At 45.1% G+C, this 15,512-nt stretch overlaps 1 protein-coding gene across 5 annotated transcripts in view; it reads left to right on the top strand.

Moving 5' to 3' along the window:
- The window catches only part of Rtkn2 (rhotekin 2), a 73,311-nt gene that overhangs the window by 43,583 nt on the left and 14,216 nt on the right, over positions 1–15,512 (top strand). For all 5 annotated transcript variants that reach the window (XM_006256367.5, NM_001107625.2, XM_039098751.2 and 2 more), the window contains 3 exon segments: positions 757–851; positions 7,749–7,855; positions 8,822–8,953. In XM_006256367.5, the coding sequence (XP_006256429.1) occupies positions 757–851; positions 7,749–7,855; positions 8,822–8,953 (334 nt within the window).

Raw genomic sequence — 15,512 nt, 5'->3', positions numbered from 1 at the left:
CGTTGTACGTAGAATGTGTCAGAATTCTCTTCCTTTTGAAGTTAGATAATTCTTTATAGTCTAAGGATAGATAGGTAGGTAGATAGATAGTAATTGATTGGTAAATACAAAGATTGATAGGTAAATAGGTAGATGGCATTTATCCTTATGTGCCTGATGGACACTTGAATTTTTCAACCCTCCGGGTCTTGTTAAATAATATCTCTGTAAACGCAGTGTGTGCGAGACACACGCCAAACCCTTTTACACGCGCGCGCGCGGGCGACACACACACACATTTCCATCCTTGTCTGATGTTCCTGGGGGTGTGTGTTCAGAAGCAGAACTGCTGGATTACCCTGTGATTTTTCTCTTTTTTTAGTTTTTGGAGGAACCACTGCACTGTTGTCTGCAGCGGCTGCCTCATGGCTCCGGCTGGCGACTAGACAGGGTTCCTGATTCTCTGCACCCCAGCCAGCATTCCTTATGTTCTGTACCCCAAGCCCAGATTTGGTTTTGTTAGCGGCCATTTTTCCTAGTAGGAGATGTTAATTAGAGGGTGCCTGGTGGTCGATTTACACTGGAAATGCTCAGCGCACTTTGTTACTTTTTCGGACCTCTTGAATATTTTTGGAGAAATGTCAAGTTTGGGCCATTTGTCCCATTTTTTAAAGACCGGGTTGTTTGTTGTTTTTACTTTGTTGAGCATTTGAACAGTTAGCTGCACAGACAGCAACACGTAAGAATATTTAAAGATGCCTTTTCTCTCGTTCTCAGGGGAGCAAAGTACCATTTACTAGCTCACACCACCCTGACCTTGGAAAATGCCGGAGACTGCTTCAAGACCCATAACCTGTCGGTTCACGGAGATGGTGAGTACACTGCGTGGTATTTATTGTGTGTATTAGGTATGCACACGTGCTGATGGTGATTCCTAAGTTAGCATGGAGGAGATATTGGCTTGAAAACTAGACTCATGGATGAGTCTGGCTTTTTCCCAGCGTGTTTCTCTCTTACCTACAGCAGGAAATTTAGGGTCCTCCCACCCCCTTTAATTCTAACTTACAGCAGAAAGAACTGAAATCTTCTATGTCTGTATCCGCCGATCAGAGACAATGTTTCTCTTCTCTGCTAGCTGGACAGTTAGATGTGTCCAGTTTTAAAGTTAACCATCAAGGCCCTTGATCTACCCCTTCTGTTGGTAGAAAGCAGAGGGTGTGAAGGAAGTAGGGTTACATTCATTATAATCCCTCTCCTTCTGAATAATAATGGGAGTTTCTTTTCTCTTGTCTTTTCTTTTCATTTCCCCCTGAAAGGAATCTATGGGAATGTGTCTAAGAAGCTTAGGTACCAAGGAAGGTTTGTGAGCATTTTGCCAGCCGTGCCTGGGATGGGAAATACAGAGCAGTGTTGGGCAAGGGGCTCAGCTGTAGGAACTGAGTTACACGCACACTGGTTTTCCAGGGGAATGTGTATGGAACGGACTGATGGCTGGCCACTGCTTCGGGCTTACCGCTGTAAAGCTTGGAGGCCCCATGGCTAATGGGGTGGATGATTTTATGCTGACTTTTCTGTTACAAGCGTGGCCTTTAATTTCTCAAACCCTATTTTTAATGATGGTTTGTAAATGTTTTAACCCCGCTTCTAGCCCACCACCCACCAGAGGTCGTGGAAAAGAAGGGTTATTAGGGTATGGGTGGAAAGTGGACCTGTTTAGAAATGGTTCCTTGGAGCAAACCCCATCTGTGTTGTCAGGAAATCAGCCTTGGTAGCTCGATCCACTTGCAAACATTTTACACCAGCAGTGCAGTTCAGTAATGTTGGGATAGCAGCAGTGGTAGCATGACGTAGCACAAACAGTCAAGCCTCTGCCCACTCAGCGTGAGTCAGCAGGAGGGACCGACAGGGAAGCCAGGGGATGTTTTGCTGTGCTTCTCTCAGTGAAGCAAAGGTCAACAAGGCATCAGATGGAGAAGAATCATAAAGCTAGCTCTAGAAGCAAGCCCCTCTCACAGTCCGTTGAGTCCTGTTATTCTCCCTCCAAACATCACGTGTCCTCCACTGTTCCTGCCTCAGTTCATAAGTCTGCCTTAGCAGAACTCTACGTGAGCCCATCTTAGCTAACGTCACTCCGCCCATCAGCCCAAGTCCGAGGAAGCGACAGGAAGCCGCAGCACACCACCAGAAGCATTTTGGTGTGGTTTCTCTCTGTGGAATCCCCACAAATAGAGCTCAGCAATGCAGTGTGAAATAGCCCAATACATGCACAGCGTCAGTGAAGAATCCTTCATCCCCTGTCCTTTCACGTGCTCATTTTAGCAGGACATCCTTCCACCTGTGTCCGCTTCAGGAAAACACTCCTTCACATTTTTGTCCCAGCAAGACGCCATCACATAACTGACTCTCCAAAGAATCCTTAAGTTTCCACTTCATGTAAGATAGTTCACTATGAGTAGAGGGAAGGGGGTGGGCTGTAAAACATGTGACCATTTAAGGAGCATCTCTAACTACGACTCACCAATACCAGGCCCCCTCGGGACTCTGGGTGTAGATGGCCCAGCTTCCGTGACATTTGCTTCCCTGTTGGTCTCTCATGGCCCATGTCTTCCCCAGATGCCATGTTTTGAGCTGTGTAGGGATGGAGATGTTAAACCACCTTGAGTGGCAAGCATTTGCTCTTCGTTCTGTATTACTACACTGCGTTTTCAAGTACCCGCGGGCTCTCTGCTTTCCTGTGTCTTGAGTCAGGTCCACGAATATCTTCGTAGGTCTCCGTAGACTCGGTCCAAATGTGAGCTTTATAAATGCGAATCCCCCTCACTGCCTTATACCATATGGCCCCTGAGGTATTGTCTGCACCCAGTCTGTTTCTCCTGCAGACTTCTCTTCCTCTTGCTTTTAATGCTCATCCTTGAAACAGGCCCAGCAGCCTTACCCACTAGCATGTTAACTCTTTGTTAGAAATAATGGTGGATTTCACAGTCTCTGTGGCAGGAAGTCTGAACAAGTCTAGTTTTGTGTTCTTGTTTCATGGTTGTTCCATTTTGCTTTGTATAATTTCAGCCTCTGTTATTTAGTGTACATAATTTTTAAATAGTTTTTTATTGTTAGTTTAACATGTATTTACATTTAGATATTATATATTATATGTTATATTTACTTATATTTTCCACATACACACACATATTCATATTTACATCATAGGCCTGTCTCTTCCAACGAGGGGTAATTACTTTGGTCATTTGAATTTCCCTCTGTGGGTAAAATTGTGCATTGTGTTGTAATACCTTAGAAATTACTCTAAAATTATAATCATCAAAATAAACAGAGATTGTTCTCACTTTTTCTGAAACAGCATGAAAACTTTAGAACAGTTAGGCTGTGTTTCCCTAATCTGTGTATTCTTGCTATAGAATGTAATTGTTTAAGATTTCACCTAGCCTTACCTCATGTTCTAAGTGCTTGTAAGGGATGACTTGATTTCTATATCTTGAACTTGGGGTTCCATTTTTTTTTTCTTAAAACAATCCTTAGAGTTTCTTTTGGAAAGTTTATCTGGGGGGTGGGGTGCTGGTACTTTTGATTTCACTTTTGATAGGCATTTTTCTGGGATGTAATTGGTTCTTCCATTTCCTGTCCATCCTGTCCCTGTACATCCCTTGGTTCGAAAAGAATGATTAAGTATTTTGAGATGTATTGGGTACAGGGGTTGAGAATGGCCGTGAGACACAGAGTGACTGGGACAGTGAGGCTGCTCTGGGGATGTCACCAGAGAGGGACCTATCAGGTGCCAGGTGTATGGACGATGCCATACACGGACTGCGTACATAGAGACCCTGCCTAAGACAGATGGTGCTTTGTATAGAGATTGATACTCAGGTTAAGTGAGTGTCCTAGAGGCCCTCTTTATTCCTGAGTAGTCTGAGGCTGTAAGAAAGCCCAAGTGAGAGGTTGCAGGTGGAGGCAGAGTATATAACAGCTGCTCTGTGGAGGTGGGGACCAGCATGCCTCAAGGATGCTGTAGGACGGGATGCTACTACATCTGCATCTGCCCTCGAGGACATGACAAGAAGGGATTCTACATCTGCATCCCCTCGAAAAGATGCTGCAAGAGAAGAGTCTCTACCCACCATCTCCACTGGAGGATGCTGCAGGAAGGAAGATTTTCCCCTTCCTTACATGAAATCTGAGCTCATTTTATGAGACGCACATTATTAGCTGTGGTGTGTTGGGTTCAAATACATTATTGATTGCACAGGCTTTATGGACTTGCCTGCATAGCTAATCATTTATGATTCTGCGTCTTGGGGAATTACATTCTAACTTAAAAAATAAGCAACTTACAGATATTTACAGCATAGGCCATTCATAAATTTGAGATTCCTATGTGAAAGAAATTTATGTGTCACTCAGACGCTAGGCTGGAGAGAATCTTTGTTTAATGCTTGTTGTAGAAAAGGCGACTCCCACTTACGGCTTTGCGTCTGTGCTTTGGAATCAGCGTGTGTTTTGTGTAGCTGCGTGGGTCCCACCAGGTCAGCTTTACTAAGGCCTGAATACACAACACATTCCATTAGTCCCAGAAGGTATGATGCTGTGGTAGTCCACAGTGGGCTGATGCATGGCTAAAGCTCTATAGTTTTAGCTTGTCTCTATTTAGGCCCGTTCCCTCCTTGACTGATAACTAAGCTTTGCTTATTTATATATTACTGTATATCTTAATGTCTGCTCAGTATCCTGGTTAGTTTCTGTTAGTTCCTGACAGGCCTAGGAAGAACCCCTTCGAAGAATTTCCTCCATCCATTGGCCTGTGGGTGTGTCTGTGGAGCATTTTCTTGCTTGCTAATTGATGGAGGAAGGCCTGGCCCACTGTGGGTGGCACCATCCCTAGGCAGGTGGGTCTGGGCTGTATAAGGAGCCTAGCTGAGCAGAAGCCAGACAGCAAGCTGATGATTAGCCTTCCTCCAGGCTCCTGCCTTGAGTTCCCTCCCTCCACTTCCCTCAGGGATGGACTGTCATCTGGAAGTGTAAGCTGAATGGAACCTCCTCTCCCTGAATTGCTTTTGGTCACCGTGTTCATCACAGCAACAGAAAGCAAACTAGATAGCAAAGGAACTGTATTTTTCTAACCAAAAAGCAGTATTTTTTTTCAGTGTCCCTAAGTCTTTGAGTAAATAATAATTGCAGCCAATGGCTAGCTTTCAGGATGCACCAAACGTTCCAAAAATCTTTTCTTTGTGGAACAGCCTGAGGTGAGGGCATGAATTGGATATTTGTGGACACCCTATGCACAGATTACATTTTCCAGTGCTTTCCTTCTATATGGCTAGGAGGGATCTATGGGTTTTGGTTGGTTGGGTTTTTTGTTTGTTTGTTTGTGTCTTGTTTTGTTTTTTTAGAGAGAACTTTTCAAGATAATCTCCAACTTACAGAAGAATTGCAAGTTTATTGCCAAGGTCTTCCCTCCTACACACACACACACACACACACACACACACACACACACACACACACACACATGCACACACACACACACACATGCACACACACACACACACACACACACACACACACACACATACACACAGGATACCAAGTTGCTTACAGCGTGTTTCACAAACCCCAAGAATCTTTTTTTTTCTTTTTCTTTTTTTCGGAGCTGGGGACCGAACCCAGGGCCTTGCGCTTGCTAGGCAAGCGCTCTACCACTGAGCTAAATCCCCAACCCAACCCCAAGAATCTTAACATCTATTAAGTACCGTTGGCCACCACCACCCGCTTCAGGAAGCAAGGCCCTATCTAATGTAGGCCCCATGCTTCCCGCCCTTGCCCTTCTCCAGCTCTGTTGAAAGGACGCAGAACCCCGAGTCCATTCCTAAGTCTCCCTCTTAACTCTTACAAACTTGGCATCTTTAGAGAGAATTGCCGGTTATTTGGTAGGAGGCCTTCCAGGAGGCCCTCCTTTGTGCTTACGGGATGTCAGCTCGTTATGTGACTTGAATATATCTCCATGGCCATGCTCTCTGCCTGTTGGGGTTAAGGTGGACACCGCCAAGTTTCTGACTGTTGAGGTCGTCTTCTGATTCTCTCCTTATGCATATGCATTCTGGGTTGGAGCGGGCGTAAGTGGACATTCCCTATTGGCCTCGCCTAGGAGGCCTGTGCCTTTCCTGTTGGTCAGAGGAGCATCACAATGTGGCAATGTCCTTGTTCACTCTGAAGGTGCATATGGCATATGTTGTAGATGTGGCATCAGGAGCCATTCAAGAGGCTTGAGTCCTTCCAAGGCCCCTTTTGGGGCACTCCCCCCCGCCCCGGAATACCAAGATATTCCAGCCCACTGTGTTCCATCCCTGATGTGGGGGAACCCTGGTTTCTGCTCCTTTTGTTTAGTACTGTGTCACACTGGTAAATCCCACGTCATGGTGTCTTCTCATTACTTTTGGGGCCGCCCGACCAACATGGTCACTCTGGGTTTTTTTTTTTTTTTAAACTCTGCTTGGTTATGATTCCTCGCACTAGGCTGACCTTCCCATCTTCACTCCAGGCCTGCACACCCTTCTCATTCTAATCCTTCTAGGCTATACAGCTGTGTAAGCTCAGCCTTGGTGTGAACACACACCCCTTGGCTGGCTCACTGAAGCTCTGACACCTTACACCGGTAGTCCTCTCCCTCCTCTTCTCCTGCCTCTTCCTCCTCTCCTCATTCTCCCTCCTCCCCTTCCTCCTCTCCCCACTCTCCCTCTTCCTCTCCCCACTCTCCCTCCTCCTCTCCCTCCTCCTCTCCCCACTCTCCCTCCTCCCCTTCCTCCTCTCCCCACTCTCTCCTCCTCTCCCCACTCTCCCTCCTCCCCTTCCTCCTCTCCCCACTCTCCCTCTTACTCTCCGTCTTCCTTCCTCCTCTCTTTCCTTTTCTCCCAACTCTCCCTCCTTCTCTTCCCCTCTCCCTCTTCCTCCTCCCACTCTCCCTCCTCCTCTCCCCACTCCTCTCCCTCCTCTTCTCCCCACTCTCCCTCTTCCTTCCTCCTCTTCTCCTTCCTTTACTCCCCATTCTCCCTCCTCCTCTTTCCCTCTCCCTCTTCCTCTCCCTACTCTCCTTCCTCCTCTCCCCACTCTCCCTCTTCTCCTCCTCTCCTCTCCCCACTGCCCTTTCTCCCTCCCCTCCTCCTGTCCCTTGCTTGATATCATCACCAGCACAGACCTCATAGTTTCTTCCCCACCCTCTCACGGGCTCACCCTCAATGCTGCCCCTCATGGCTCATGAGTACCTGTTCAATAGGAGAAGGGGGAGGAGTTGGGCAAAAGTGTTTAAGTGTAAAATAATGGGTAAAACAATGTTCCGCTTAGAGGTTTGCCTTACTAATTATTCTAATGAAAATCAGAGCAAGAAGGGAGGGAGATCTGGTGACCACAAATCACTTTAGTAGACCACTTTGTATGAAACTCTGAACAGTCCCCTTGAATAATTACTTCTGGAGTCAAGAGACTAAAGGCTGCCGTTCTTCCAGTTGACCACAGTGTTGGTCTGGGCCTGCCCTGATCTCTCTCATATGCTTGTGTAAGCCATTAGCATTCAGGTACATGAACCTGTATGTAAGATTCATGTTAAAATAAGTTTACGATAAAGCAAAAAAAAAAAAAAAGAAAGAAAAAAGAAAAGAAAAGAAACAAACGAACAAAACAAAACATAAAAACAAAAATTCTGGATCATGTAGCAACCTTAAGCGTTTCTTTATAACTTCCTTTTCCTCCCTTTCTTCTTTAAACAGAGGAGTGTTCCTTTTGGCTTCCCTTGTATGGCAACCTATGCTGTCGGCTAGTGGCCCAGCCAGCCTGCATGGCTGAAGACGCATTTGCAGGATTCCTTAATGAGCAGGTAGAGCATGTTGCATGTCCCTCGGCTGGAGAGTGCTGATCGGACTCTCACTGTGCAGGCATTTGCTCAAGGGGCCTTTCTGGAAGTGTTAGCTTTTTAAAAATATTGCCGGATGTGAGTCGTGAAGGGTGGCTTGGAGGGGGTGGGAGGGCCTCTCCAGTTCTCTCTGGTTCCCTATCCCACAAGCACAGGCAGGGAATTGTGGCAGAGGTTCTCTTATGGAAACGGATCCCGGCTACCCAGTACTTTTCACATAAAGTCTCTTCTGGCAGACAGTGTTTGGCACAGTTTGAACCTCTGGGCTTCTAAAGCTGCCTCTGTGCCACCTACTCCTGATTTATTCATAGCCATAGTTATTTATATTCAGTAAATAATTAATTGTGGGCTTCAATGAATCAATATCCTTTTTTCTAAAAGATTCCATTAGAAGGAAAGAAAATCTGCATTCTTACCAGGTAGTCAACATCTTCTAATGTTCCGACGGAGAAGGGGAAAAAAAAGTAAAGGGAAATTATTTTCAGTGTGGAGAGAGTTATTTTTATAATTTCCCTGAGTCCTTTGATGAATTGCTGTGGAATTCTAAGCACTCGATTCTAATAGACTAGCTTTCCCAAATCTGTGTTGATTTATGATTTTCTGTGTGTAAAATTGTATGGTAATAATTACCTTCATTTTGCTTAATGCTTCTGAGAATTCCAGGGTGTCTTCTCTGCTCTTGGACTGGGGGTGTGCCGACGTACCTGTACTGCTGATGCATAGCTAATTCTGTCATAGTTTTAGAGTTCTAAAAGCTGGGTTGAGACTTAAGGTGGTAGTGATTTAGATTGAGACTTAAGGTGGTAGTGATTTAGATTGAGACTTAAGGTGGTAGAGATTTAGATTGAGACTTAAGGTGGTAGTGATTTAGATTGAGACTTAAGGTGGTAGTGATTTAGATTGATTTTTTTTTTTTCTTTTTTCTTCCAGCAAACAGGAAAAGGTTTGGTTGGCTGGAGAAGGTTGTACTGTGCTCTGAGAGGGGGTAAACTCCGCTGTTTTTATGGTCCAGAAGAAATTGAAGCCAAAGTGGAACCGACTCTGGTGATTCCTGTTGACAAGGTGAGCCGCATGCTGTCCCAGGGTGAGCCACCCAGCCGTAGCCCCAGACCTTTGAGATGCTGTATTAACAAGGGCATCGTGAATCATGAAGTTTATGTTCATGTATGTTCTTGAAGGAGTCAAGGGCCATGGAGACGGGTTATTAACTGAATGTTCTCCTCCTTTGTACCGAGAGGCTATTGATGGGACAAGTCACCACCTAGTCCCTAAAAACACGTAACAATGGAAGTATGCTAACAGACAGGTCTTAAAGCCCAGAGTATGACCCCCACCTTGAGGAGATATTTATGGGAGCTGGAGACGTGGCTCATTGGTTAAGATGGTCTCCTGCCCTTGCAGAGAACCGGAGTTCAGTTCCCAGCACCCACATCATGCCACTAAAGGACTTTAACTCCAACTCCAGGGGGATCCGATACCCGCTTCTGTCCTCTGAGGGTGCGTGCATACACATAACAGACACACAGAGGCACGTGCATAAAAGAAAAACTGTAAAGTCTTTTTAAAAAGCTACGTGTATCTTTTCATGAGTTTAAGGGATGTATAAACATACATCAGCAGCCCCAGGCTATGTCAATGTTCTTTCTTGTTAATATTCAAAGTTCATTAGAAACACCTTCCGGTTTCTCGCGGGATGAACAGGCAGCTGTCCAAACCTATGCCGGCACAGGAAAGCCTGGTACTGCACTTAGAACATGTGAGGACACTCGCTGTACTAAGACCGTCCCACGGAGAGTCCACCGAGGCTCTTTATCCGAGTTTGACACAAGAAAGCAGCATCGCCGTCTAGTTACAAGCTTTTCATGTAAAATTCTGTCAGGAAGTGGGTCAGCATAGGACGGACCGAGTTTCTTTCACGACAGTTTCGCGACAGTTTAGATTTCGCTTTTCTTGCATATTGTATCCCCCCTCCCTCCACTGCCAGAACCCTTCCCTAGAATACTTTCAACAATGTTTCTGGTGTCAAATCCTAATTGTTTTTAGCTGTTTCCCATGTGGAGAGATTTAGCTGGACTGTGTGATTGGATGGGAACCGTCGCATCCTCTAGCTGTGTGCTATCCACTCTTCTTCTCTGGAGTGATGTAAAGTCACGTGGTATTTAGCGTAACAGTCGTGTTCCTGAAAACATGGGAACCATGTTTTCTCTGATCTGTGTGGACTTGAAGCTAATTCTGTCGCCTTTTCCAGCAATATTTTTAACTATTCTGTTTTCAGAACTATTTTTTGTTTTACCCAAAGGAAATTCTGTAGCAAGACTTTTTTTTTTTTTTTTTTTTTTTTTTTCGGAGCTGGGGACCGAACCCAGGGCCTTGCGCTTCCTAGGTAAGCGCTCTACCACTGAGCTAAATCCCCAGCCCCGTAGCAAGACTTTTTAATCCTGTAGTTTGTCTACCTAACTTAATGTTTTTATTTGCAAGTTCTTCATGATAAAGTTTTAATTAAAAAAGTAAAGTTCAGAGTTATTCTTTAAAAACATAAATAAATAATACCTCCGTATTAAAATATAATGAATTTATATTGGTTTATAAAAATTGGTTTATGGAATATGTAATTTTATTAATGAAAAATGCATATAGTTCCTCATTGGCCCACTTTGTATTTGGTTTTGTTCAGGTGGTGATCTCTTTAGTCTCTTACTACTTTGAAAAAGTCAAACGTACAAAAAGGTTGATACAGAAAGCCAGCCACCTATGCCCTTGAGCAGACAGGACTTACCGGAGTCTGCCCTTCCGGCCTTCTGCTGTTGTTATTTTCTCTCTCTTAGTTATTGTCCTGTTCGCTGGGTCATTGGAAAATCAGTTGCAAGCAGCACAAAGCAGGGATAGTTTGTGTGTAACGGTAACTTTACCACCTGTAGGAAGTCTGTGGCTGACTCAGTATTACTACACGGAGAGGGATTTCCCCAGTGTCCCTACCACGGCTAACTCTCATTGATTGATTCTTTGCTCCAAGACCCCTAGGCACCCACAGCCTTCTCCCTCCTCATGCCTGCCTTTCTTTTCCATTGGTGACACTGACATGTGTTTTAAGTTCAGGTCATGTCTTGGGAGGAAGTGTAGGTGACCCTTGTGTTCGTCACATTCAGATTATGTATCTCTTTGACTGGAGACCGGATGGATATTTTGACGTGCCAGGGCGGTTTGTATTCAATGCTGGGTGGTAAAACTGGAAACCTGCCCAAAATTCCCTTTCATTTTGTATCATAAAATGTGGAGGCGTAAACTAAGATAAAATATAGCCTAAACAAATGGTAGGTTTTAAATTTTAGTGTGTGTGAGTGTATGTGTGTGTGTGTGTGTGTGTGTGTGTACCCAACACACATCAGTGTGCACACACACATACATGAGTATGTGCACCCATGTTTGTTCATGTGTACGCCCCAGAAACATGGAAGCACATTGCTGACACAGTGTGTTCTAGCAAATGTGGTGGCTGGAAGGTATCCCAGGATCCCTTGGGGCTGGATTGCAGGCATTTACAGGACACACAGCTATGGAATGCGGCTGGGATCTTGTCCTGGTGACTGTATGCTAAGCATTCTCCTGATGTTCAACCATCCTCCCAGCCCCACAAATGACATTCTTAATCTCCCTTCCTTTATTCTAGAAAAGGTATCACACTGGTCAGCTCACCTCACCTCAGCTCGATGGCAGGGCTGGCGTCCCCTGTCCAGGTGTATTATTTCTGTTTGACAAGCAATGAAGTAGACATTACTGTTGGGTCAAACTTGTCAAACTAGTCAGGAACGTAAGGTGACTCACCCTTTTCCGAGAAGATAGGAAAAAATAAAGTCATTGAGCTGAGGGTTTTTTTATATATGTGATTAATTTTATTTCTTGATAGATATGCTGCTCTATTGGTTTGGAAGACAGAGCTAAACTTTTGCACTCTCCATACCCATCCCGAATGGGATTTCAAAGTGTGAAGCACCTCAGGGTGGAAGGGTCTAAACTGAAGCCACAGGTGGTCTGAACCTGCCCAGTCTTTCTCATCTGAATTCAGGAGGGCTTTGAGGTGAAACTCAGTTAATACGTCTGCACTTCCTCTCTGAGGGTAAAGATGCCATTCCAGAGGAGTGGCAGCAGTGTTCGCATCCTGACAGAGCTGACAACCTCTTCCCAGGTCAGATGGCCCAGGTGGCTGATGACCCTGATGACCCTCAGGTCAGTGAGTTCGTGGAGTGCCGGGAATCTTCTCCCTTGGTAGAGCCCATGCTTTTGCCCGGCACACCATTGGGTGTTCGCAGGGAAATTGTGGAGGTTTGGCCTTAGAGCTGGAGGAAACACCCATGACATTTGACCTCTGCGTACTCGAATGTGCTTTATTAGCGAAAGCGTTAGGGTAGGAAAGAAGGTTGAGACTTTGAGATCGGCAGTCTTTGCTGCGATTGAAATAGTAGACATCGACCACTTCAGTATATTCACACTGGGACTTGGTTCTCAGGAGGCCTTCTCCTTTGCAGCCCTCCTTCCCCCGCCCCCTCTGCTGAGTCCTCCCTCTCCTGTGCTAAGCCCTTCCCTCTCTCTGTTGAGCCCTCCCTCTCCCTGTGCTAAGGACTTTCCTCCCTCTACTGAGCCCTTCCCCGCCCTCTGCTAAGCCCTCCTCCTCCTCCTGCTAAGCCCTCCTCCTCCTCCTGCTAAGCCCCTCCCCTTCCTCTACTGAGCCCCTCCCCTCCCTCTGCTGAGCCCTTCCCTCCCCTCTGCTGAGCCCTCCGGTGCACCTTACAACTTTCCACTCACAGTAAGCATTATGGATCTAGGTATTCAGATCTGCCACACTGTCTCAGGCATATTGTCACTCCCTAAAACATAATGGTTATGGCATTGCTTAATCTGTTTTCTCAGTTCCGAAAGTGAGTCAAATGTGCAGAAGAACCAGAAGAAACACAGCCATCCGCTTTGAGGCCAGTGCCTAGATTGGACAGGCCCGCAGTGTTTCTTGGTGTCGTTTCTTTGCTGATGTGTTTGAACACAAGGCTGACACACCTCCCTGGGGAACACAACTTGTGAAACAGCTATCTCACGCCTGTGATGTAACAGCTGAGAAATGTAACAGTGCGGACCAACATATAGTCCATCTTTAAATTTACCCTGCTGTTGCCCAAAATGGCAGCTTGGCTTGGGTTTTTAATGCAGGACTATCTCGATTAACTTCCCTTCCCCAAGCAAGGTGATCTGTCTGGTGCCATGCTGGCCCGGGGACTGCACTGTGGTTCATGTGGACCGGCCGTTTCTCCACCCCTTTCCATTCTCTCTTACTGTGTAATAACTCATACATTTTTGTATCTGTCTAATTATTTGGCTTTAAAATACATGATAATTTTCCTTGATGGCGTTTTCTCGTGATGTTCAAATGATAGTTTTGTTTAAGGCCACCTTAAAGGCCATTGGTAACCCCTAAGCTATGACATGTCCGTTACAGGACTTCGCTTGGATTGCGGGGAGGGGCATTCTGCTCTCCGACTGTAATTCTTGTCCTTCTAAACGGCATTTCCTGTAAGGCCGAGTTGGTTCATTAATTTTCATAGCGAGCCTTCTGTGGAAATGGTCACATTCAGGGATCAAAAACCTAAAAGCCATTCCCCACATCCTTTCAATCCATATTTGAAAGGACGATTTACTTCTTCAAAGCAATTGCTTCAACATCACAAAACTTCACTCTGATTGTCATTGGCAAGACACTCAGTGATGGGTGCTTAACAACAGTCTCCGTACACCGCAGAAGCTTTATGATCCGTGGGGTGGGAAGGTAGCTAGAGTTTTCGAGATCAGCAGTCTGTTTTGATTTACATACTAGACATCAGTTATTTCAATAATGGATCTGTCCTGAACCAATCAATAACTCTACTTGGTGTGATAGGTTTTATTGAATTGTCTCAAACATGCTTTTAAGTATTATATTTATCAAGCTCATTTAGAAAGACCAGTAACCACAGATCGCGTGGTATGCTTTCCCATTCATGGTAGTCATTTTGATATCGGAACCCTGTCAGCTACACGGTTGTCCTTTATTAAATATAGGTGCGACAAATGTTATTTAGTAGCGCTTTCCTTCAGGGCGTTTACGTCTGACTGACGCTATTGACAGAAATCTAAGGTAACTATTTCAAACTGATATTGGCCGTGCCCGACCCTTGGCTTAATCGATGACTGCGTTATACAGTTCAGACATCCCCTCCATGGCCTGTGGATGTGCGCATGCTCCGTCGCCAGACCCGTGTCAGCGCTGATGTCAGCGGTGGTGTCGGTTTTTTTTTTTTTTTTTTTTTTTTTGGTTCTTTTTTTCGGAGCTGGGGATCGAACCCAGGGCCTTGCGCTTCCTAGGCAAGCGCTCTACCACTGAGCTAAATCCCCAACCCCGGTGGTGTCAGTTTTAAGCACCGCTCTTTTCATTCTCAATCAACTGGGCTTGAGACTTGTCTTTGTGACATATTGGAAGGAAGGAAGGAAGGAAGGAAGGAAGGAAGGAAGGAAGGAAGGAAGGAAGGAAGGAAGGAAATGTCGCCTGTAGCACAGACAACTTAGAGGCAAGAAAGAGACTTTCTAACAACATTTTATTTTTAAATTTTCAAGATAGTACAGAACAGTGTAATTGAGCCCCTCTCAAGCATTCTGTTCTCCCGTACAATACTAAAGATTTTACTTGTGTATTTCCCAGTTGTATAATGAAAAAATATATTTTATATACATTTAGTCATATGTAGTTAATAATAATAATAATAATAATAATAATAATTCAGATAGTGCTCCCATTTCCCAGTAGAAGGGATTCTGTAACCATTTGGGTCTGATTCCAGATCGAGGACCTTACTTGAATTAGCTGGAGTTTTTGAATGGCTTTCCTTGCTGTTTCCCACCTCCCCTCCCCAACACACCACCAACATAGTTTATTTATTGAAGAGAAGAAACAATCATTCATCTTACGGAGTTTCCCATAATCTCAATTCCTCTGTTTGTGTCTCTGAGGTTTTGGGATGGTGATTGGGGTTGGTATGGAGCAGGAGTATATTTTGAAAACACGTGTCTGTATGCAGAGGGGTAAACTACATTGAGCCTGTGGCTCCTTTTGGCACCCATCTGTGGTGCTGCTTAAGGTCTTTTCCTGCCATCTGTAAGCTGTCAATATCTTAGCAACCTGTGTCTACTGCTAGGTTATCTCTAAGACACTGCTCGGAGGCAGCAGGATGAGCTGCGTGCGTGCGCATGCGTGTATGTATGTACCTGTCTGAGGGTGAGTTTGAGTATATGTGACCGAAACAACTAACATCCTTCAAAAGTGGCCATTGAGATAGTTTATAATTGTTATGCGTTTAGAATTCAAGGGCCAGGCACAATGTAGCCCTCTCCTCTGTTTTTTCTTACTGATGCTTATGTTGTCCCGGGGACTAACAGAGTCCTTCAGGCGGTATTCTTGAGCGGAATCTGCAGTCTTCAATTTCCGGTGGGACCGCAGACTTGAGAATCATCCTCGCCCATGGTGACCCAAGCATTTCCCCCAGAGTGGTTTTTTTGTTTGGTTTTTTTTTTTTTTTTTTTTTTTTTTTTAGGAAAGGTGCTTAAA

This window comes from Rattus norvegicus, chromosome 20 (genome assembly GCF_036323735.1).
Source record: "Rattus norvegicus strain BN/NHsdMcwi chromosome 20, GRCr8, whole genome shotgun sequence".
NCBI lineage: Eukaryota > Metazoa > Chordata > Mammalia > Rodentia > Muridae > Rattus > Rattus norvegicus.
The sequence above is the reverse complement of the archived record's forward strand: the minus strand, read 5'-3'. Positions and strand labels throughout refer to the sequence as shown.